This window comes from Clarias gariepinus, chromosome 16 (assembly GCF_024256425.1).
Source record: "Clarias gariepinus isolate MV-2021 ecotype Netherlands chromosome 16, CGAR_prim_01v2, whole genome shotgun sequence".
Classification (NCBI taxonomy): domain Eukaryota; kingdom Metazoa; phylum Chordata; class Actinopteri; order Siluriformes; family Clariidae; genus Clarias; species Clarias gariepinus.
Genome location: NC_071115.1, coordinates 7944117 through 7969291, shown reverse-complemented (window position 1 = coordinate 7969291; position 25175 = coordinate 7944117). Strand labels below are relative to the sequence as shown.

The following is a 25175-nucleotide window of genomic DNA, read 5'->3' as shown; positions in this document are numbered from 1 at the left end:
TTACTCTCTTATTTACTGAGCTCAATTCAGTGGTCACTTTAGAGTTTTTAGATTCCTTTCGAAACATGAGACTTTTGAACAATGTTTGTGAATAAAATAAGAAAAATCCATGGTATATTAAATGGAGAGGATAACTATGAATTAAACTGGCTACCGTTTTTTGTCTGATTTGGTGGCCAGAACCAAATTTCCATCAGGAAACAAAAACTATATTGATGTGATAGCCTGGTCATTCAGGACATTCAGGTCACCAGTTGACTTCATTTTTTGCCACATAACGTTGCTGAGCCTAGACCCGGCAACTGAATTAACCCCAGATCGTAACACTGACTCCAGAGGCTTGTACCGGGGGCACAATGCATGATGGGTGCATCGCTTCATGACCGTTCCCTTCTTACCCTGATGCGCTCATCGCTCTGGAATCAGACCACATGACCTTTTTTTCATTGCTCCAAAGTCCAATCTTTATGCCTCCTAGCTAACTGAATCCTCATAACAGTTGTTTTTCGTATTTTTTTGTTTCATTTCTTATATGTTATCTGTTGTCTTAGTTCTGTTGAAATCCCCCCCATTTCATTTTATGCAAGTAGATTACATGTAACTGACATGTTACTACCACATGACATCACTTAACTTTCAGTGAGCTTGTGGAAAAAACAAGGGCTATAGACAAGATGTTTTGAGATCTCTTGCTTTTTTCGCTTTTCTTGTTTCTCCCTTATATATATCCATCTAATGTAGAGCACATGGGCTGATTAAAGCTCTCTCTCTCCTTCTCTCTTTCTCTCTCTCTTTTTCTCTTTGTGAATGTGTGTCTTTTTGCCCATAAGAACCCCATCAAAATCTTCTACAATTTATTTAATTTAATTCAATGCAACAGTGTAATCCTGTTAAGATAAATTCAAATAAATTAGTCTAATAGATTAATATTATCCCGATTATTATTATGACTTCTCCAGGGTTTTTTTGGTTTCCAGGCATCATTTGCACTCTAATGGTATGTTTGTGTAACCATGCTTTGCCCCATATAAACCGTTCTGCCAACTAAAATAATAATGACTTGATGGTACTACAGTCGACTGGAAAACATCCCACAGAAACTATGAATGATGATGAATTACATTAATTCGAAATAAGTGATTTATTTAAAAAATCTTAACAAATAATATGGGTATTCTAAACTAAAGTCTGTGTCTGGAAGCCATTTCTGCAGGAAACTATAATTTTGATAAGTGGTTTATATTGTACTGTAGTACCTGCTTGGAATGTAATTAGCATAATTATAGTTATACTTTAATGCCAAAGTCTGCCACTGGATTGTTTTCCGGTATTGCAGAGATAAGGCCCAAAATAGACCTTGAACTTGAGCAGCATTAATCGCGACTGCATCAATGTCATGTACAGTCCTGCTGGAAAAGATTGATCTGCTGTTTGCTTAAACGTCGCATTGTTTGGTGGTGCCTGGCACACAGGCTGCATATTGAAATTTGATGATGGAAATTTTAAACAAAAATGCAATACTCTACGGCAAGTAGAAATAAAAAGTACTTTCTTTTTTAAAGAATCATATTTTATTTTTAATGTTGCAAACATGTTATGATTTAATCTTCATCTTCATTTCAAATATATCCACTCAAAAGATTCTGTGATTTGTCCCATCCTGTACAATGACTTTTTCAACTTTTGCCATGTTTTCACTCTTAACTATTTAATCAAGTATATCTACATTTAAGTATATTTTTTAAAATCAAACAGCTTTATATTCCTATAATTTCCACTAACAGATGGAAGTCATTTTTTTGATATATTAAACTTTGGATTGAACATTCGATTCATGTAACCAGTCAACCAGACCAACAATAAATGTAATAACTTTGAAAAAGATAGATTGTGATTTTTCTATTATTTTCAAATAATAATTCTAATTTCTTCTTCTTCTTCTTATTTCGGTTGCTCCCATTAGGAGTCGCCATCAGACCATTCAAACTCTCGTAAATCTGTCTACCACATCTTTCATTGTTACTTCCTTACTTACTATGATATAAATTATTTGCATCCACTTAATTCTCTAAATGGAGCATTCGACATTCACTCATTGGGCTTGTGTCAGTCGTTCAAAGAATCTGCTGGGTGTGTGCTAACATGCACAGCATTTTCACAACCACATCACTGCAGTGTGACTCAGGATGAAAACAGTCAGCTCCCTGCTTCTTTCTTTCAGTTCTGCACCCCCATTGCTTTTTTACGTTTTTTTCCTTTTTTCGGTCCAGTGTTATATATTTACTCCCTACCTTCCCCTTTGTCCAGACACAAAGAGCTATTTGTGTTTAACAACCACAAACTAAGGCTTTTTACCTTCTGAATAGTGCATGTGGACTGAAATTTAATCATGTTAAACACAAGCATCCAAACTGTTCTTGCTTTCCTCTACAGCTAACAAACACACTCATTTTCTCCCATTAAGTTTAATATCGCAATGATGGCTGGTTGTGATATTAGCTATTATATTACTTATTATATGGTCATTTAATGCATTATGTAACAAGGTCTTTTTATGGCATAATAATAATATAGGGAAAATTATTACACCCGCATAAAAAGAGATATAGATTGATCTATTCATGATTTCTATTTTTATGTGTTTTATATCAACCACATAAAATGTGGTGGCTCAGGTGGTTAAAGCACAAGGTTTTTGCTTTGGAGATCTGAGAATCTAGGTTTGAGCCCTGCTGTCAGTGGTTACCACACCCCATACTATCAAGCCACTGCATGCAGTGCCGGCCCTGAGCCCAGATAAATTGGGAGGGATGTTTTAGGAATCGCATCTGGCGTAAAAACCTGTGCCAAGTTGTATGCGGATCGGATGGTCCACTTTGGCGAACCTTTGATGGAATCACCTGAAAGAAATGCTAGTTTTAATTTTACGTCAACCAAACTCTACAGCATCAAGCTTTATTTCCAGAATAGTTGTAACTATTTCATTCAAACCAAAGTCATTATAAAGCATGATGGTCTAGCATGATGGCATTTGTGTCATTGTACTTTGCATCTTCTCCTTTACAGTGGACTACATATTAGAGATGATTAGCCCAAATTTATGCCCGGTTAACATGACTGTTACTGACAGCCTGCATAAAACCATAGTCTAGGATAGAAGAAAAAAACAGCCTGATCCTTTAATTCATAACCTTTTGTCTATTTTTCTTAAAACCATTAATAGTCTTATTGATTCCACAAATACCCAACTTCAAGACATTTGTTAAAACAAATACTATATTTTGATGTGGATGCCAAAAATAAAAGCTTATTTTTTTATGTATTATTTATTTTATTTTAATGTGAGCTGATAAACTGAGATCTGTATCACTGAAGGAATTTGTAGTATTCTTGATATTTGGACTGGCAAACAAAAAGAGAAAATAGACATGGACATGTATGCATATGGGAAACATTTTAAACTAGTTATATATAATTATAGCCTGGTCAACAGTTTGAAAATATGCGAAGGTTATCTTCACATTTCGGAGTGAGACTGGGGAGAGTTGGTTAGTGGGGGAAATTGACAAGATCGAGATTGTTCATTAGAAATCAGCTAAACAGTTGTATGGTTTATAGCCATAGTGGTCTCTGACCGGAAAAAGTCGAGGCCAAGTTCACACAGGGCACTGGCATGCATCCTATGTGATCTGATTGTATCTGGATGGGGCAAAGAACAAAAATGTTTGAGAAAGCCTGTACTGGTACTGTACATGAGGGGGAAATTTGTTGGTATGCTGATCAGGAGGTCCCCGGTTCAAGCCCAGATGCCTCTAGGCTGCCGCTGCTCCTTCAACCCCATGTCCTCAGATACGATTTGGCAACCTGACCCCATAAGTACACAACTGCCACAAAAATTATATATATATCTTCAAGGTAAGGTGTATCTGTTGCCTGATAATACGCTGAATGGCATGTAGATGGACTGATACATAAGTTTGTATCACACATCTGGGCATTGTGCATGGACACGTGTGTGCTAAAAATCTCTTTTTCTTTTGTACTTTCTGTATAGTTTAAAAATTATTATTTTTTAAATGATAAAAGTTACCTTGGATGCTCAGATGTCCTCACATAGTCCAATCACATATGGTTAATTGGTGTTTCCAAATTGCCCATTCTGTATGATCGGGTGTGTGAATGTATACGCATGTGTGAACAAATGATGTAGAAAATTAGTTAGCTAGTTAGGCTAATCTGCATGTCTTTGGGATAAAACCAAAGTACCTGGGAGAAACTCACCAAACACTGGGAGAACACACAGATGTGGGGAATCAAACCTGGACATGCAAGGCAACAGTGCTAACCACTAAGCCACTGTGGATGGATGCAAACAGATGTAATAAATGTTTGCAATCATCTATGAGACATCATCAAATGTGTCAAATGGACTCACGGTGCCAGGTTTGTTTTGTGCATTGGAAATGAATGTTAGTGTAATAATGAATTTAAATCATAATTGCACACAACTCACTTTAATAAGACACATTTCATGCATATTAGCACCCCCCCCCCCGCCAGTCATTTTTCTTATTTACACTACATATCAATTTTTTCTATATTTTGCTATATTGTATTTGCTATTTTGCTATACAGAATGTCTTATTTGTACAGAATGTTTTTTTTTTTTACTGTATTTCTTTTACTGTCGCCTTGCACCTCCAGGGTCCGGGTTCGATTCCTGCCTATTCGAGGTTTGATTCTCGTCTCTGTGTGCATGGGATTTGCATGTTCTCCCCATGCTTGGTGGGTTTCCCCCGGGTACTCCGGTTTCCTCCTACAGTCCAAAGACATGTAGGTTAGGTTAATTGGCTTTCCCAATTTGGCCGTATTTGCATGAATGAGTGTGTGTACAGTAGCCTGTGTGTGTGTGTGCCCTGCGATGGATTGACACCCTGTCCAGGGTGTACCCCGCCTTGTGCCCTAAGTCTCCTGGGATAGGCTCCATGACCCCTGTGACCCTGAATAGAGGATTAAGCGGTATAGATTATGAGTGAGTGAGTGAGTGAGTGAGTGTATTAATTTAAATTTGATTTGAATTTGATTTGAACCTCAGAAGTGGACGCGTGACTGCGCTGTTCACGGGTTAACACTAGGTGGCGCTGTGCGCGTTCTGCTCTATAGGTGTTGGACAGCTGAACTACGGCAAGCCAGGAGAGGACAGAGTAAAGTAAAGTAGGGTGGGGAGGAGGGGGCTTTTATTTCTGCGCAGATTTGAGAGCTGAGCCGTGGAGTTGAGGATTTACAGCGCGGGGGAGGAAAAAGGGAAAGAGTGAGGGAGGGAGGGAGGGAGGGACAGACACGAGCGCCAACTACTAACCAAACAACGGGGAGAAAGGAGTAAGAGCGGACCGGGACGGAACCCGGAGAGCTGAATGCGGTGCTCTACACGGTGTGGTTTAACTTTAGCGCCGTTGAGTTTGTACAGCGCGCCTTCCGAGCCTCGCAGATCCTCCCGGAGTCCAGCTGTGTAATGAATGGAGTGGCGTTTTGTCTGGTTGGAATTCCGCCGTGTCCAGAAAGCGAAGTAAGTTTTTTACTTCACGCTGGTGTTTGGATCCGAGCTTCAATGAGATTTTCATTTGAACTAATGAATGAAAGGAAAGAGGTTGCAGATCGTGATTTATTTCCTTAAGAGGATTACATCGCCATGCTGTGTGTGTGTGTGTGTGTGTGTGTGTGTGTACACGGTTTAGGGAGCAGCTTGCCTTCATTAGCGCCTTTCCTGCGCTTGTTTTGGCACTGATTTGCGCCACCTCGTCGGCACTTCAATCGGTTTAATCGATTACGCAGCTGCTCCGCATGTGTGTGTGTGTGAGAGAGAGAGAGAGAGAGAGAGAGTGTGTGTGTGCAAGACATGTCTGATGGGTGAAAATGTCAAACTTTTGTAATCAGTGTTGAAGTGGCTGTAGGTACTAAATATCACACCAACACAAAACGCAGACGCGCTTCAGTCCTGTTTGTTTGGCCGCGTGCCAAAGAATGTTACATTGTTACTAACGAGTGGTTACAAAAAATGATGTACGTTATTGATCCGAAAGGGGTGTGTGTGTGTGTGTTTGTGCATGGATAATGCTTTCTGCATTCCCCTCAACATAAAAGATACTACTACACTAATTAGACAAAAGGATTTTATTCAAACCTGCAAACCTAAATACATAAACTTTAATATGGAGTCCGTCCCCCTTTTGCAGCTGTAACAGCTTCCACTCTTCTTGGAAGGCTGTCCACCAGATTTTGTGTGCGAATTCATGCCCATTCATTCTGCGCTGTAAACCCTAATGCTCAAAGTACTGTAAATAGACATATTGAGTACTTTTAACCTAAATAATTACAATTAGTTCAAATTAATAGACCTTGATGTGTATTTATAACTTTTTGGTATTTATGAGTTTGTAGAAATGACATTTTTTAAGTTAGCTGAACAAAGTGGATATTTTAAGTATCTGTAAGTACTTAAGTAATGGTCACCTTAAAGTTCCACCAAATTAAAATCTTTTAGACTAGCCATTTTGTGTCTGGTGTAAAACCTGTGCCAAACTTGTGTGCGGACTGGATTGTCTGCTGTAGCGACCCATTGCTGGGAGCAGCCGAAAGACCAACAACAATTTAATTAATTTGCAACAACTAAAAAAAACGATAAATACTATTTAATAGTATGAGTTAGGCTACCCATTAATGCAAGTAAAGAACGATTAATACGAATAAGTACAACAGACTCAAAAACTCATAGTTGCGGTTACTTAAAACTGGAAACATCATCACTTAAAAAAATTGGATGTAACTTATTCGGGTTTACAGTGTGTAGAGCATTTATGAGGTCAGGCACTGCTTCGGGATGAGAAGGCCTGGTTTGCAATCTCCATTCCAGTTTATCCCAAAAGGTGCCTGATGGGGTTAAGGTCAGGGCTCTGCGTGAGGGCCGGTCAAGTTTTCCACACGAAACTCGTCAAACCATGTCTTTATAGTCCTAGTTTTGTGCACTGGGGCACAGTCATGTTGGAATCGAAAAGGAACTTCACCCAAACCTTTGCAACAAAGTTTGATTCATAGCAATATCCAAGATGTCTTGGTATGCTGGGGATAAGAGGTCTGGTTAAAACACCTGAATTCAATAATTAACAGGTTTGGCCAAATAATGATGATAATAATAATAATAATAATAATAATAATAGGCACCTCCAAGGTTGGAGGTTTAAATCTCATCTTCAGGCTGTGTTTATAGAGTTTGCATGTTCTCCCCATTCTTTGTGGGTTTCCTCTTTGTACTCTAGTTTCCCCACACATCAAAGATTTGTGGTGTAGGCTGATTGCCCATAGTGTGTGTGTGCTTGTGCTCTGTGCTGGGTCGGTACCCCATCCTCTGCCTTGTGGCCTGAGTTCCCTGAAATAGGCTGCAGTCCTACAATAGGTAAGCCGCAAAGAAAATTAATGAATCATTCACTCTCACTTATTCTCTGTACCACTTATATTGTGCAGGGTCGCTAGAGGCCTGGTCTGATGCCTGTCCCAGGAGACTCAGGGCACAAGACAGGATACACTTGGGTGGGTTGCCAGTCCATCGCAGGGCACAAGCACTCACACAGACATAGTTTTGCATCTTCTCACCATTGATCTTGTCAGTGGGTTGATTGGCCTTGCAAAATTTCTTCGAGTGATTGTGATAATGTTGATGTGTGCATGGTCATGCGTGTTTGGAAGGGGGGGGGGGGGTGCCCTGCGATGGAGTTATTTATGCATATTGTGCTCCCAACTTATATCCAGGGTTCCTGGAAAAGGCTGCAGATTTACTGCAGTACTGATCAGGATAAGGTGATTGCTGAAGATGAATGAATGAATGAATGAATAAAGTGGAATTCTTATTATGACCATTGAACCAGCAAGAATTTTGCCTATTTCCTAGAGTCCCGTCTTGAGTTCATCCCCACCTTGCTTTGTGTTTTGGTATCCCTGAATATAGTGATGTACAGATTTGAGTGTGGAGGCAGGACTTGTTTACCCCTTGTTATATTGTGATTTTTGAACCTCAGGAAGTTGCAGCTGATATCAAGAAGTCAACTCCGGGATGCCTATGCTGTCTATGTCATCTGAATACACTTAATGTCCAAAAATTACAAAGCCATTATGAAGGGATTAGCTGGTGGTGTACACTGACATAATCACAGTAATCCTTCAACATCACTTAGGTAATCTCTACAGAACAGCTCAGTGGATTGGAATTTTGTCAATCCTAGGTTTCAGCGGAAAAATACAATCTGGAATACAAATCTGTTTTAGTTTGCTGTTTGCACTATAGATAAATGTAGCACTGGTTCTGTGGTTTATACAGATTTATCAATATCTCAGGAGTTCATCGCTCTCTCTCTCTCTCTCTCTCTCTCTCTCTCTCTCTCTCTCTCGCTTCTGGAGTCCTCAGTCCGCTCTTTAACAATTAAAGTGAGACATTGACCCGTAAAGGCGCCACATGTTTGTCAGCATCTGGATGCTCACATCACATCACTTGCAACTAACAAATTCCTGTTTTTTCCCGCTTTATTTCATTTCCCTTCTCATTTTTCTTTTTTTTTTTTGTTGTAACACACATTTTATTTAACAATTTGTTTTCCTCAGCATTTGAAACCAAGTGTAATGAAACAGGAATGTGTTTTTTCCTGTGTATGTGTCTGTTTGTAGAGACTTCATAATAACTGGATGACAAATGATAGATTTATGAGCTAGCCCCACCAGAAGGATAAAAAAAAACCATAGTGTGCTATCCAGTGCTGTGTTCTCTTGCCGAGAAATGCAACAGATCTGGCAAAAAAAAAAAGGTTGTAGTTAACACGTAATAACATCACCTGCATGTACTGTATTATTGCATGTTAAGGAAAATTAAATGTTTTTCCTTAACATGCAATAAGACTAGTGATGACTCAGGTCACAATATTTCAATGTACTATACAACAATTTCGCACAACACCCATAATGTGTGTTAATATGGGAAACGAAGAAATACACTCATATTAGACCAAAAATTCATATAAGGAGGGCGTATTATGCAAATTCATCATTTTGCAAAGTAATTTTTACACAGTGTATGTTTAAAAAATGTATGAGGAAAAAATGTCTATTTTTCATTTTTGTATTGGTCCAATTAGATTTATCCGCATTTGTGACCTCATTTAAGAAGATACCCCTCCCCTAACTTACTGCTCAGCTCTTATTTAAGGGGAACATTAGATGGAGCACTAATTTTCCACTTTGGTGGAGCTTTGAGACCTGCGTTAACATGTTCGAAAATGTAAGCATATGGGACCTTTAAGTAACCGTGGGTAAGAAATTGATTCTAATGTGAGGTCACTGCACTGTATGATATATTTCATGGAATGCTACTCTCTTTGCCCCTTCCTTAAAATGGTTCTTGTGTTTGAACTGTAAGTTTCTTGGTTTTTCTGAAATTTCAGCAAGTTTCACTTTTAAAACTTTCAAGTTTTTTTTTTTTTTTTTTTTTAACCCTTTAGGATCTAGATGAGGATTTCTAGAAATGTACATTGTGACAATCTGCTTTTATAAATAAATCTCTCTATGACAATTAATTGATTTTAAGCAGATTATTAAAACGTTTGACCTAAACGTACACCCTGGGTATAAAGCTGTTTTTCGGTAAAGCACTTCAAAACCACAGGCTCAGTACAAACCCGTTGCAGAGTCAGCAGTTTGGAGTTCACAGTTACATCCTCAGCTTCAGCAGTTCGAGCTTTTAGCTTTTAGGAAAGCGTTTCAGGAAGCTGTCATGCACTGTGGATTAATTACTCAGCTATAGTACTCTTCTAGAGCCGGGGGTCATAGCAGTGCGAGACACGTACTGTATATATCAGCGTAGATATGGTTTTAGCATACACTGGAAAACTAAAACACACTTCCATTTCTGTGCTGCCAGAGCTGAAAAATTACATTTGCAGCTGTTAGGGCAGTCATATGTTACTCAAGTCCTTGTGACTGTGAGCATGAGTGTGTTTAGGAATGGTATGTGCTTTAATGGTATTAAACATCACATGGGTCTAAATAAGGGCCCCTGACCTAATCAGTGGGAGGAAAAAAAAGAGTGAGAAAAGCCTAAACATAAGGAAGGTGGAATGGATAGATTTTCAACGAAGTGGCTCAAATTGATTTAATAAATGTTGAGAAGATATTTTAATGTGGTGTGCATTACAGCATGAGCCTCTACCCCCCCCCCCCTCTATCCCCCCGTTCTCTTTCTCTTCCTCTCAGTTTTTTTCCCATGCCTAATTGAAGCTTGATTCAGTTACCTCAAAATGGTAGGGAAGAGAAAGGGTTACAGAAAGAGAGAGTGAAGAAAATTATACAAATCTGATAAGATAAATTATGTGTAAAAATCACTTTTATTATTCTTTAAATCCACACATAGCGTGCTGGTTCTGACGTTGATAATGACCTGCTTTGGATAGAGAGATACATGGGGACAGGAAAGGAAAGAGGAAGTTTGAGTCAGATGAGATGAGTTGGATGTCTGAACGGGACAGCAGTTGTTCTATAAATGAGAAGCAGTGCACATGTTTTTGTGTGTGTGTGTGTGTGTGTGTGTGTGTGTGTGTGTGTGTGTGTGTGTGTGTGTGCGTGCGCGTGAAGGACAGCGCAGATAGAGTGAGGTAGGAGGAAATGAGAGCACATTAGACCGGGAAAAGGCGAGTTTTGGTGTGTCATTTGCCCTATTTTTCAAAAAAAAAAAAACCCCCATAAAATTATTGTGTAATAGTTAATTCATAAGATAAACTAGCTAATATTGTGAAAATACAGTACTGTCAAAGGGCTGGAGCCACTCCGCATTTCTTCAAATTAAATTAAATTATGTAGATTACGTTCTACATAATTAAAAAATGCGAACGAATGTTTCACCGCGACAGGCCGCAAAGTGCATTAAAAATTGGTTGTTTATGTAACAACCTCAGCAGCAACTTCATTTCCCCTTCATGGTTCATACCATAATGTAGATAAAAAAAAACCCTCTTTGGAAGCCAAATATGAAGAAATAAAGGGTGGGTCAAGACTTTTTCAAAGTTCTGTACATAATCTTGAATCTGATATTTCACAGAGCATGAAGTTAAAATCATTCGTACATTTATAAAGGTTTTATAGATTAATTTGAGTTGTTACTGAACATATGACAGTTGAATGCTATTGCGTTATAAAATACCAGACGTAATCAATGCTCATTATGAAATTAAGCTGTACTGTTCAGGAAAACCTAACAATGAGTTAAAGTAAGACTATATGTGGTCCTATAGGTTTAAGCTACATTATTGCACCAATAAGGGCTGTACCTTTTAGGTGTTCATATCTTGTACGTTTTAAAATCACAATGTCAATCAATTTATTGTTGACCTACACAAGGAATGTTAACTAATTCTAACTTGCATGTAAAAAAGTTGTATTTGTTCTGATTAGTTGCGGTTATGTGCATATTTATTAGTTAATTAGTTACTTGCTGTAAGCACTCTTTTTGTTTAAAGGGACACACCCTTTCTAGCAGATTTTCGCACTATAACACCAGATGCAGCACTTTGTTCTCACCAGTGATTCAGAAAGGAAATGGAGGAAGAGATCTACGACAGCAGTCATTTCTCAGAAGCTGATGTCTCTGTTCTGGTATCTTGCTAGTTGTTTTTATTTCTCCTTTGAGAGCTATATTATATAGTTCTCAATGTGTGATCAATAATTCAGTACGTTTGAATCAGCCAGTGAATCGATGCAGTATGATTCAGTGTTGTTTTGATGCAACGATGTGGTTTAAACAGTGTGCCAGAGTTTTGCCTGTTGGAAATGGTTGGAAATAAAGACGAGTGTGGGTTATAGATGTCATCTATTGAAAGCTTTAGGTTGACTTTTTGCATTAGATAAATGTAAGCAATTAGTTAATATTAAGAACGAATCAAAAGCTAAATGACTTTAGCTGAAATGAAAACATTTCTCGGTATGCACTGCATTCAAAGTTGCTAAGTAAAGGTACAATAATAATTATTACAATTTTTACTTGTGCAAATACAGAAAATTATGTAAAAATTATGAAAAAAATACTCATTAAAATAGTTATCTGTAGCTGATTTTGAAAACCTACCTTTGGTCAGGAACACGTTTGTATTTAGACTGGCCTCTTGTCTGTTATCTTATAGACATGCCCCAATGGCCCTGCACATTCTCTAAAATAAGTATGAGTCAAATTAAGATTTATTACTATTTTGGGATTTTCCCACATTATTTTCTCCCTGATTTAGTCGTAGATAATTCCCACTCTTCTCCCCCATCAACCAGGGAGGGTGAGGGCTATCACGTGCTTCCTTCGAGACATCTGACGCCAGACCGTTTTCAAACTGCTGCTCACGCAATGTTGCAGATGATCTACTACGCTCCGAGGAAAGATCTGTTCGTGCAGGACTTTACAGATGCCCATGATTTGCTAGTTTTGCTGTGACTGATGTAAGAAGCATGCAGCAGGTATGCCTCTGGATGTGTGTAGCATCACCTTGGAGTCAAATTGACGATCTGTAGATGATCGAGCGAACACCTTTATGTCACGGCAATCAGGAGCGAATTTAGCGTTTTGTTACAGAATTGTAAGTAGGCTTTTAAGCGAGTAAATGTTAAAGTGCGCTTGGAAGATATGTCATGACAGTCCTTGCTAATGGGAACTCTAGTTAGCATGCTAACTCAGGTTGAGCTCCTGTTAGTTTTGAGGTCAGTGCTTTGATGTCTTCTTGTTAATGGGCTACGCATAGTTCCGGTAGCCATATATAAATATTTCAATTTTTTTTATGATGCATGACATTTAAACACCAACAACATAGCATTTCATTGCTTATTAGGTGCTTTTAGCCATTTTATATATTATTTCGCAACCTATAAGAAATATGGCTGCTTGAGCCAAATAAAAAAATAAACATTATTGCTATTAAAACGATTCAAATTTAAAATCAGGATGCTTAAAAACTGACTCGAATTAATAGTCTACCTTTGAGTCACAGCTTTGGTAAGAAGATCTGAAGCACATACGCAAACCAGTTGGTTTTATCAAAGTACATTATCATTCTATCTTACATACAGGAGATGAGGATGTTACTCAAGCTAGGTTATTTGCATAATTTTGCACTATATATATAACTTAAGATATTTTTCTAAGCTTATACTTTGCACTGTATCTAGTTATGCATTTGAGGCCTTAGGTTAAACGCACCCAGGTTTTGCACCTCTGTATATGCTACATTACAACATGTTTAAAACCTCATTTGTTGTAAGGAATGTTTAACAAATAGCAGATGTTGTCAGGAAAAAAAAAGGTCCTCTGACAGAGACCAGATCAGTCCAGTTAAAGCGCTGTCTCAACTTTTCCTCGACGCACGCTGTTTCAATTTGTGCGCTCCTATCATAAGCGTTCAGCACGATTCCCTGATCTGGGTCAGTGAATTTTTACAGCGGTGCTGAACATCAGGAAGAAAACCGCTCAGGATTCCGTCTTCATTCTAGAAAGCACTGAAGCTGAACTGGAGATGGCATGTGAAAAGATTAGCTTCAGTGTAAAATTCAACATTCAGTTGACTTTTGAGCATTAGATTCCAGCGAGTTAAAAATATGCCTGATGCATATGTGAGAGTTTTCGAAAACAAAGGGTCTCTAAAAGGAAAGATTGAGTTTGGATATCTGAGGGTTTTTTTTCTGATTTGGTTTATGAACATGAATACAATAGAATGAGTGATACATTACACACATGATTACAATACGTATGAATAAGATACATGTAACGGGATATCTGTAAACTTGATCATTATCCAGATGATAGAGACGAGGTGTGTGTACAAAGATTAAAAAATTGCTGCCTACGCAGGCTACAAAGGCAGGAAGGCCATGAGTCATGTCTGAAAAGTTTCAAATAGAAAGCTTGTTTGCTGTTAGCCTTCATCTGGACATTTTTTTTGTCTTGAATATCCCATAATTCCGTGTACTAGAAAATAAATAATGGGCGGCACAATGGCTTAGCGGGTAGCACTGTCGCCTTGCACCTCCAAGATCTGCACTCGATTCCCGCTTTCGGTCTATGTGTATAGAATTTTCATGTTCTCTCCGCGCTTGGTGGGTTTCATCCAAGAACTCCAAAGGTTTCCTCCCACAGCCCAAAGACACGCAGATTCCCTGCGATGGATAGGCTCCCCGTTCAGGGTGTACCCTCATCGTCTCCTGGGATAGGCTCCAGGCCCCCCTGTATACAGGATAAAGCGGTATAGACGATGAGTAAGTGAGGAAATAAATAGTGGTGGTAAAAACTTCTGTTTGAGAACATGACTAATGAAAACATTTTGGACCTATGGGAAACACTACGTTCTTACTATGAAAGTCATCTTAAACTTTAATTATTAAACACAACCTTTGGAAAGCATTAACCTTTGAGCCAGTCTGCCTAATTATAATATGAGTTGAGAATAAAATAAAAATCCATCTGGGGTAGCTAATGCACACGGCTTGATATATGGATCGATGGACTAATCCCACTTCTGTGGTTTTTCCAGTAGAGGTATGCCAAATGACTAAAACGATTTAATACCATGTGTTTTTGTGGTGGGCTCCGACTTTATAACACTCCCCCAGTCCTAACACCAAAGCCTCACCCTTGGTCTAAGTCTAATTATTCTGCATTCAGATCTTTTCATGCTGCAGATGCATCGGACCTCCATGTAAGTATTACTGCTTTAATGATCAACAGATCTCGGGAACATTGGAAGGGCAGCAGTGATGTGCGGTCTGGTACGGCTCTGAAAATGGCATTTAGCCCAAAGCAGTTTTCCCAGAGGGCTCGGAACATACACAGATAATGGCTGCTTATTGATCCACTCGCTCCTTTATCCGTTTTCTCTCCAGGTCTCTGTTCTCTTCTCCTCTCTCTGCCTGATACTACTGATAGTGTTACATTACTCGAGCTGTCTTATTTCCCAGAAACATGTTATCCATAAGTCGAAAATCTACAGTAAGCGAGTGCCACAGTTTGAGACGTATGAAAAAAAGGAAAGAATGGTTTAGTTTTTAACTTTGCATGAGTTTAACTTTGAAATTAAGTCAGTTTTTCTATTGGGAAAGAAATCTCATCAAAATCCATCACCAGATGCATTAATATTGTTAACAGAACTGTAATGTGGTGAGATGTTATAGAACAACAATCAGTGAGATCTTGGTATGATACTGTTATCACCTCAAAGTTGATTATTTTCAGGAAAGGCACTTTGTCAACATTAACCTTTTTCTATTTATAAAGAATAACAACACACTATTTATCAGATTGTAGTTATGTGCAGAACGCCCATGAAGACACTGAACAGCAGCGGTGTTGAATGGTCAAATCTGATTGGTCAGAAGGTCATCATTATTTTCCTTTCGCAGTACAGACCTTGCTCTTGGATGTCACTTGTAACACTTGATCTATAGTATATAGTATTGTTTCTATAGTAACAGCTGATACACAGGGACTTGCATAGTCTAAGACTAAAACCCTTTTCTACTGGCCGCTTTCCTTTTTTATCTATTTTATCTGCATGGCCGTGCTTGCACACAGAGATTTTAGTAAAAACTGAAGTACACTTCTGTGTGTAGGTACGGTTGGCGTTCATAATTGAATTGAACCATGCCCGAGGATGCCGTACCGTGCCCGAGATCAAGTGGCGGAGCCGTGCCTTAGGGGTTGCACTCAGATCCGCGCCCACTTCCATAGAGTGGAAACACATAAGTGGAACGTCAAGCATGCGACATGTCATATATCAATGGATTAACATCTATTTATTTGTAGTTATTGACAAATCACTGCAATATACTATAAGCAGACTATCATTCTCCAGACAATTCTGTTATTCAAAAGTAGCGGCGAAGTGGCAGTCGACTTGCACGCTGTGCCACATTACACCCCCTGAACACCACCCCACTCTCATGTTGTTCCTTGCTTATCGCTAAAGTCATATCAGTCTTTCCTTAATCAGACTCTTGAAAAGTTAAAATTCAGCATGTCTTGTTACAGAAAAAGTGCATGTTCCTTTTATGGACGCTTCAAAAATTTAACTGACTAATAAGGAGCGCTGACACTGGAGACTTACATAACTGTTCAGTCTATTTAGATTTAACTTCACAATATCAACAATTACTGTACAATTATAAACATATAACTCATTCACCCACTCCCTATCTCACTATCTATACCGCTTAACCCTGGACAGGGTCGCGGGGAGCCAATTCACAAAGGTACGAGGCGGGTACACCTTGGACAGGGTGCCAATCCATTGCAGGGCACACACACACTCACACACTACAAGCAATTTGGGAACGCCAATTAACATGTCTTGACTGTGTGAGGAAACCGGAGTACCTGGAGGAACCCCACCAAGCATGGTGGGAACATGCAAACTCCATGCACACAGACCTCAAGGTTTGACTCGAACCCAGAACCTGGAGGTGCAAGGCGACAGCGCTAAGCACTAAGCCGCCATGCCGCCAACATATGACTCATTTTACATTTATTTATGCCTGAAATCAATCCTTGTGGAAATGTGGAAAACTTTCTCCGCATAAACAGTGACACAAGTTACTGACTCTAAAATGCGTGTGTATACTTTAGACTTCAGCTCATATCTAAGCAATGTGACGTGTATTGGTGAGATTTGTTATTCAGAGAGTAAATAAGGTCAGGATTCTGAGTGGATGGGAGGGTGACGGGGGTCATTTTCTTTAAAAGAGCAAGATGCCAGTCAACCCACAGTGGCAGAATTCCTCAAAAGCTACAGAAGAAGAGAGCGAAACAAATAGAAAAACAGAAACACTGAGATGGTTGGAGTGTGGGAGAGAGAGAGGGAGGCAAGTATTTTGGAAGCTGGGGCACATGGGCGAGCAGTGGTGGTGTTTTGTCTTGTGCTGGATGGAGTACAGGGATGAGGATTGATACTGCGTACTCATCTTGAGATTAGAGGAGAGAGCAAACACAAGTCCACCCCTTCACCCTCTCCCTGTGTGTGCTGCATGTCTGTGGACTTTGATCGGTTCAGAAAGGATTGGCCAGTGGTCTGGGATTGAAGAAGGTCTCATACATACGTATATATACAGTATATACAGTACATGCATACATAAATGCATGTATGTGTCTTTTTTTGTGTTCAGAGCCTCACAGTCAGTTGGACTGATTTGCATGCGTGTTCATGTGTATATGGTGCAGACTGTGTTTGTGTTTTTGCATATATTTTGGACTGCAAAAGGTGTGTGTTGTTATGGGAAAATAATCATCAACGGGCTGGTGTGAAGTTTTTTCTCTTACTGGAGCAACTAGATGATTATTTTTTCTTTCCTGAATTAAAAAAAAACAGCACTGTCTTTGGGTTATTTTTATTCATATACAGTTACATTTAAAGGTCATCTATAATGCAAAAACAACATGCTATTTTGTTTAGTAATTTTAGATATTCTGATGTCTTCGATGTGCGTGCATAACCAAAAAGTTGAAGGGAAAAAAACAGTTTTGAGATCTATGTTAAAATGTTAAAAAAATAGTATATTACAGTACTGTATATACAAGGGGTGTTTAAGTCATACCGGAAGTTTAGATTTAGCAGAATAACAGAACACAGTTATGAAAGTAAAAGCTGTCTTTATTTCTCTATATAATCCCCTGCTACACTAATGCACTTCTCTCAGTGTTTCACTAGTACTTGGGTACCATCAAGGTAAACAGTTTTCTCATTATGCCAGAGCTTTGATCAGACTGCCTGATTCACGTCTGACTGAAACGCTGGCCTCCCAGGAACTCCCAGGAATGGCCAAACATGTGGAAATGGAGATCAGGACAGAGATTTGAAATACATCTGGAATTATTTTCCAACTGAAAAAGAGAATAAAACTGTGTTGTTCTAGAAATCAGCTCAACTCCTTGCTTATTTAGCATAAAGCCCTCTACCATTGGAATTGTTTATTTACTTGTACATGAAGCTTGCCGGGAAGAAAGGAAGTGAAATAATCTCACTGTTTGGTAGTTCTACCTTAAACTGACTGCTGGCAAATGGTGGCATTCTTCTTTATCTTCTCAAAAGTTACAGTCAGACTTTACATTCTCCTTTTTGGCATATGACAATCAAAATAAAAATGGTTGTACACATAGATGAAACTTCATTTATACATTAATAATTATATTATACAGCCATTATTTATAGTTGAAAAGACCTTAGTCATGATCACACTGATGTGCGTGTATAATGATCAGAGCGGGTGTGTGCAGTTTCTCCGAGGATCGTGTCCAGGCAGGCTGATACACAGATAACCGGGCTGGGCAGAGAGCGAAGTCTCCTGGGGGCAGGGAGGACTTCGCTCGGTTATTGCTCTGCATCTTTATTTTCATCTCCTTCTTATCCCTGCATGTTTTTTCTTTTCTTTCTGAAAGCCAGTGCTCTTTTTTTTTTTTTTTTTGTTTCCCTGCACGTGAGCCTTCGTTATCTGTGTTCAGGCTTTCCCTCATCTTGTTCTCTTGTATGTTTTATTGTTTGTAGTGTTTATAGCTGCGTTTCCGAATCTTCTGTACTTTCTAACCCTTTTTTGTCCTGTTCTGTCCCCTTCAGCATTTTTCCTTACATCTTTTTTTCACTTTGAGCCTCTGCCTTATTTGGTCAAGTAAAAAGGCTTAAGTCTCTCCCTTGCTATCTCTCCTTGATCATAATCTTGAAAGGTTTGTGGATTAAACTGACAGTGCTGTTTTCTGAGAGCGTAACCCTCTGCTTTGTAAAAAAAAAAAAAAAAACATCAACATTTTTTTCGTATCATTCACCGCTACTTCAACACAAGACTCTATGAAATTATCATGACCAGTGCATCATGCTACATCCGCTCTGTTTGCTCTGTGCCCACATGCACCATATCTCCACCTGGATCTCTGAACAGATCATAAATGCATGAAGGTCTGGAGTTCAGAGGGTTTTTGTGGGGTATGCATCAGGTTATTATCATCCTACTAGACACAGTCCTGTGAAAACTCCAGACTCTGCACTTGAACTTTTCACCCGAATGTTTTTCGTCAGAGACTGTTTAAGTACGTGAACTCTTTCTGTGACTGATGGCACACTGAGGGCACAATATGTAAAAAAAAAAAAAATTTGAGTAATTCAGTTATGTATTACAGTTCTTTTGTGTGGCAATTCATGTAATTGTTTGCATCTAAGCAGAGGTTGGCAAAGTACACAAATCCTGAACAAGTACAGATTTCCTAGGGCAAACATTTCTCAAGTAAAAGCATTATTTATGTGTATACTTCAGGAAAAAGTCAAGAAATACTCACCTTCAAATGTATTTAAACTTTAAAAGTACAGTGCTTTAGTATTGGCTCACAGTAGAATTTTCAAATTAAAAAAACCCCCTTTCTCTTCTTCTCTCTTTCTCTTTATCTCTCTTTTTTGCTCTGCTTCTGATTTCAAACACCTGTTATGTTATAAGGCGTGTTTTAAAGGAAAGGCAAGTCATGCAATTACGCATAATAATCAGCAGGTGGCAAAATACCCTCTTCAAATACTACATCCTAAAGCAATGCTATATATAAACGTAGCTTAGTAATACAGATATTTGCTGTACTATGTAGCAGAGTAAAAGTAAAAAGTATCCTCTAATAAAACATCTCAAGTACAGATAAGTGAAATATTTACAGGAATGAAGTAAACATACTCAGTTAACTCCCACCACTGCATTTGAGGTGGTGAAGCGCGGCTGTTCCTTTAGAATCCTACAGCTAGAGGGCTCTAAACTAGTCACAAATTGGCATCACATGGGCACCAAATTCTTTGCTAAGGATGCTTTAGAAATTGCATTTAATGGTAAATGAAACACCAAAGATCCTTCTCACAAATGAATGGAGGAACCTTGGCTTTAATAATCAAATTAGTAAAGAAGAGTTGTATATGAGCTATGCTGTATGCAACAGGTGTCATGCTGAAGTTAAGTACTGTCGTAGTCATACGACTAACATTTTGCTTGACAACATCCTGAGTTTGACAAGGCAGTGAAGAAAGCTTCAACTTTCACAAGCAGCCAACAACAAATATTAGAAATTAGTTTGACCTAGATTCCTAGCAGTTCAGATAAAGCAAAGCTTTTATTTAAATAAAGCTTTTATGGGTATCAATCTTTAATGGTAGAGCCCTTTTTTTTTTATAAATTCAAGATTTAAAATTTTTTTTTTTAACAAAATCAAAAATAAAAGAGATGGGAATACCCGCGGATCACCTTATACAATATTGTCATGATACTGTACCTAGGTGCTGAATAGGATTTGTATTGCGATTCTGTAATAATAAATTAGATTTTATAAATATTCAATATCTGATTCAGTATTTAACAATTCTAAACAAAATTACATAATTTTCACAGAGGACTAGTGATTGCACCACCTGTAGTATCATAGGGAAACTGCAACATGTTACCACCTAAAATGCAAACATATAAAGTGAAACCTTGGATTGCGTTCATAATTAGTTCCAAAAGCGGGCTCGTATTTCAAAACACTTGTTAATTAAAGCGAATTTTTTCATAAGAAATAATGGAAACTTAAATTATTTGCTCCCTGGCCAAAAAATAATTAATATATAAAAATAATTAATACAAAATAAAATGTAAAAATGGAACAAATTAACCAGCACTTTACCTTTAAAAAAGTAAAAATAAATTCAGACAGATACTGTAAGTGTTTCCGTTTATGCGCTTAGGCGCTGTGTGTGTGTATGTTTGTGTCTGTGTTTGAAGCTAAAGTAAGAGGAGAGGAGGAATTAGCCCCTGCCCTCTTTCTCATCTTACACAGTAAACCTTCCTGCTCTCTTATTTGAGTTTCACACACACACACACACACACACACACACACACACACACACATTAACAGAAAGACTGTTTATAATAAACAGTACACGCGTAGTGTACACACACGCATACAAACACAAAATAAAATATGTTTTACGCATACACATGTGGTCACAGTGTTATAGTAAACAGTACATGCGTACACGGATGTTGATTATACCAGTAAGAGTCACGCACTAAGACCCAGCAGGGGAGATGATTCCCCACAAGAGAGAAAAACCATTGCCTCAGTTGTGATCACGTGACACTCGGCATCGAAACAAGTAGCGCATGTGTGATACATGATATTCGGTACTCATAAAGCAAGACTTGTTAGTTTTTCAAGTTAAAATGTATTAAAAATCTTTGCTCGTCTTGCGGAACATTTGCAAACCGTGTTACTCGCAATCCAAGGTTCCACTGTATAATTATTTTTTTTAAATTAAATAATTAATAATCAATAATTGTTTAAAAATCTAATATTATTATTAACTGTAATAATATATTTTGGTAATAGATGAAGTGCCAACCAAGTAACAAAACTGGATTTTTTTTTCATCTCTACTACATTTAGGCATTTGACAGACGCTCTCAGAGCGACTTACATTTTTATCTCATTACACATCTGAGCAGTTGAGGGTTAAGGGCCTTGCTCAAGGGCCCAACAGTGGCAACTTGGTGGTTGTGAATCTGGGATTTTCCGAACCGTAGTCCAATGCCTTAACCACTGAGCTATCCCTGGCCTACTACAGTAAACAACCTACAGTAGCAAGCATCGTGTCTACGTTCTAAGTATGCAAGTGGTCATGAAGTATTTGTATAAATTGATTTTGATATAATTGTCAGCTTAGATCATGATATTTTCTGAACATTTAATGAACACGAATAGTCCTTCAGAAATCATGTCAGGTTAGTTAGTATTTGCTTCTGGACATAAATGTTTATTGAATCTGACTAAAAGTCCCTCAGAAACCCTGTCAGCTCATGCTAGCCGGCTAGCATTACCAGCAAACAGTATAATGGTGATGGATATAAATAAAATAAATTGTTTCAAAAATTATGTCAAGTTAAGACTAGGTTAACCAGTTAGCTAGCATTATGAAAATAATTATTTATGGCACTATAAGTATAATCCTCCTCTTCAAGTTCTTTTAGGATAGCTTACCAGTGTTAGCAGTAAACTATAGCGATATTTGCGTGAATGTTGCAGCTATCTAGCTGTATCTGTGAGGATAGTTATTATATTATTAATATTATAAAAAAAAAATATTTCATTTAATCTTTTATTAATATTAAGATATAAATCCTCACAGAAATCATGTGAGGCTAGCACATGTTGGCTAACAGATTGTACATGAATGTACTGTAGATTCTGTCAGGTTAGCACAGTGTAGCCAGCTACGCTGTATTAGAAAAGATACAGTTAAAAGGGTGGGTGCATGTGTGTGTGAGAAAGAGAGGGGATGTTAATGTCTTATGACTTAGTTTAATCCTGGGTGAGTGCTCAACGATGAAACACACACACATACAGAGATAGAGAGAACAGAGTTTGCTCTGTTCAGTAATCATTATCAACAGGAAACAGTGCAGATGAACTGATTGTTATGGCTGTAGTTCCAAAACATTCCCGGAGCTCCCTCATGAGTGTATATACACTATCTATGTGTGTGTGCATGTGTGTGTGTGTGTGTGTGTTTGTAACAGCTATGGCTCAACGATGAATTGTTGCCTTTGATACAATTATCTCACCAAGAATTAAGTCTGTGGCTGTAGATGTAGGCAGATGTGTGCATGATTTATATCCTTGTAACGTAAAAATTTGGGACGAGGGATCACAAGATTAGGCAAGCCAAAAGTACAAAACATTCCCAAGGCCTGGCATCATGTGCCTGTGTGTGAGTGTGTGTGTGTGTGTGTGTGGGTCTGTTCGCTTACAAGTATATGAAGTAATTTTGCACCGTTTTTAGCCAGAGTCATACCAAGTGGAAACTTTGGTTTGGTTGTCTGACTGACCAGTGAATGCACCGGGTTTTCCCCAAACTTTAGAATTCTCCTTTTTTTCCTTTTCTTTGACTCTTTGAGCCTTTTTCCCACATTATTCTCGAACGGCAGGCATTCCAGCCACAGACGTCCCGCGCGCAGAAGAGGAAAGAAGAACGTCATCCCTGCAGGCTAAAGTTATAATTTAAATGCTACTAATTATACAGAAGCGGAGTGGAATGGACCAGACGACGAGATGGAAAATCTGTGCGGCACAATAAGATGGAGTGAGGAACGGAAGAAAAGGAGTAGAAAGGATCAGACAAGCAAATACACTGTATCGCATGTCTAGTGTAGAGCTTCAGACAGCTGCAAAGCTTTAAGTTTATAATAATTACTCTAGAAGTAGCCGGGATTTTTAGTAGCCCAGTGTGTTTGAGCAAGGATGAAATTAATTTGAATGTCTGAATGAATTTCAACAGAAGGAAAAGTGATGATCATTCTGAATGTTACTTCTGTAAACTGTTAGTGCTGGTTTATTCGTCTCCAGTTCTTCCCGGGAATGTGTAAACATGTGGGTGGGTGTCATGCACAGACGTTTGCAAACGTGTCTGCCAACATACTTGAAGTGAACATGAGCAGTAGGTGGCAGTGTCACATATACTAAAGAAGAATAGAAAAAAGAAATGTGGACGTGGATATTACTGTAAGTTACACTACAGTTAGATACAGATGCGCTTTTATTGTGGAATAAGATCAAGCAAAATTGAAGGCTGGCTGACATTTTTAAGGGGCAGTTGATGAGAAGATACAGTGATTTATTCAGCAGTTGACCCTATGTTGTGACATTTTTGTGGTTTTGTTACTGCGAGACATTAATGCATATTTCAAACAAACACAGCCACAGTGACTTGGCTGGTGTCATGTCCACGTGGAAGTCAAGGCGAGTCTAGTATGGAAATGTTTTGTGTTTTACAGCCCTGCTCATGATTGCGATATTTTTCCAGCAGTGAATCGCTATATGGATGACATCATCGATACAGAGATGCATGCACGCACACGCAGCTATGCAGAAAAAAATAAAATGATCCTAATATAATGTAATCCATGCAGAGCGACTCCACCCTGAATAAAACACAGGCTGTAATACGCTTACGGAATGTCAGCTTGGCCATTTTTATAGTAAGATTTGGCTTCAAGAGGATTTCTGATGCTTTTCAAATAAAAAATCTTGAACATAAAAGACTGTGAGTGAAGAAAATTATGCGATTGTTTTAATACGCAAGGCGGAACATACTATTGTGCTTGTTGATTACTGTATATACCATAATTAATTTTAAGAGCATGCCTAATGTGTTTGTGTGTGTGTGTGTGTGTGTGTGTGTGTGTGTGTGTTGCTTGTTGTACCGTGGCATGTTTTGTGTATACACCCCATCTGGAAACTCTTTTGTTTCTGCTTTAGATCACAGATTTTTCTTCTCCCTTCTCTTTTCTCAACATTCAGCCGGATAATTTGTACCTTCTGTCATTTCCTCCTCGTTTCAAACAAAGTCAAACTTGATATTTTAAGCTACTTAATAAATCCAGCATCTCTTATCATTTGTGCCTTTTCAGCACTTTCTGACTGTCTTCTTTTTAGCTGGATCGCACACAGAATATTTTTGAGGAAGCTGCAGATCTTGAGGTGATGTTGTAATCCTCCTTTTTTAGCAGTTACATTTTTTTAAAGAGAAAACTAAAACGTGAGGAATCCAGTCCAAAGATAGACCTGACCAGAAATGAGTAAGAGGAAATAAAGTTACAAGTTAAATAAATTGAGTTGTCTGTCATGTAAAGTTAAATTTCCACTTGCACGTTTTATTATCGAATATGCAGATGTGAGGAATTTCACTCTGAATTTCGCTCTAAATGCTAACCAATGACTGGTTTTAGAAATGAAGGAGTGAAATCAAAGACCTTAAAAATAAAAATTATTATTATACTATTGTATAGAATTAAAAACAATCAAAAGTATCTTCAGAAAGAGAGAAGCATCATCCTTATGCTTTTTATTTCACCCTGGCTCGTGCCAGAACTTCACAACCCACCTGATAAACACAGTGACACTCAATAGTGAATACTCAACATCGTCCAAATTAGGAAAGAACTTGGTGCAAAGCCAGATTTCTCTTATGATAAAACTAGAGCAGAAATTCTTCATGTTAGCACATTCACAGGTGTAAACACTTTCACAGCCAGCTCTTGCTAGAAGTGTTAACAGTATGCACAAGTTTTAC

General features: G+C 38.3%; 1 protein-coding gene across 2 annotated transcripts in view; it reads left to right on the top strand.

The window, feature by feature from the left end:
- Positions 1 to 25175, top strand: part of arhgap23a (Rho GTPase activating protein 23a) — an 88361-nt gene that overhangs the window by 9818 nt on the left and 53368 nt on the right. The window contains exon 1 of one of the 2 annotated variants that reach the window (XM_053514377.1): positions 5336 to 5566. The exons of the other annotated variant lie outside the window; for it this stretch is intronic. Coding sequence (XP_053370352.1) covers positions 5513 to 5566 — 54 coding nt within the window. The 5' untranslated portion in view covers positions 5336 to 5512. Of the gene's footprint in view, positions 1 to 5335; positions 5567 to 25175 lie in introns of those variants that run through there. 2 annotated transcript variants of the gene reach the window in all.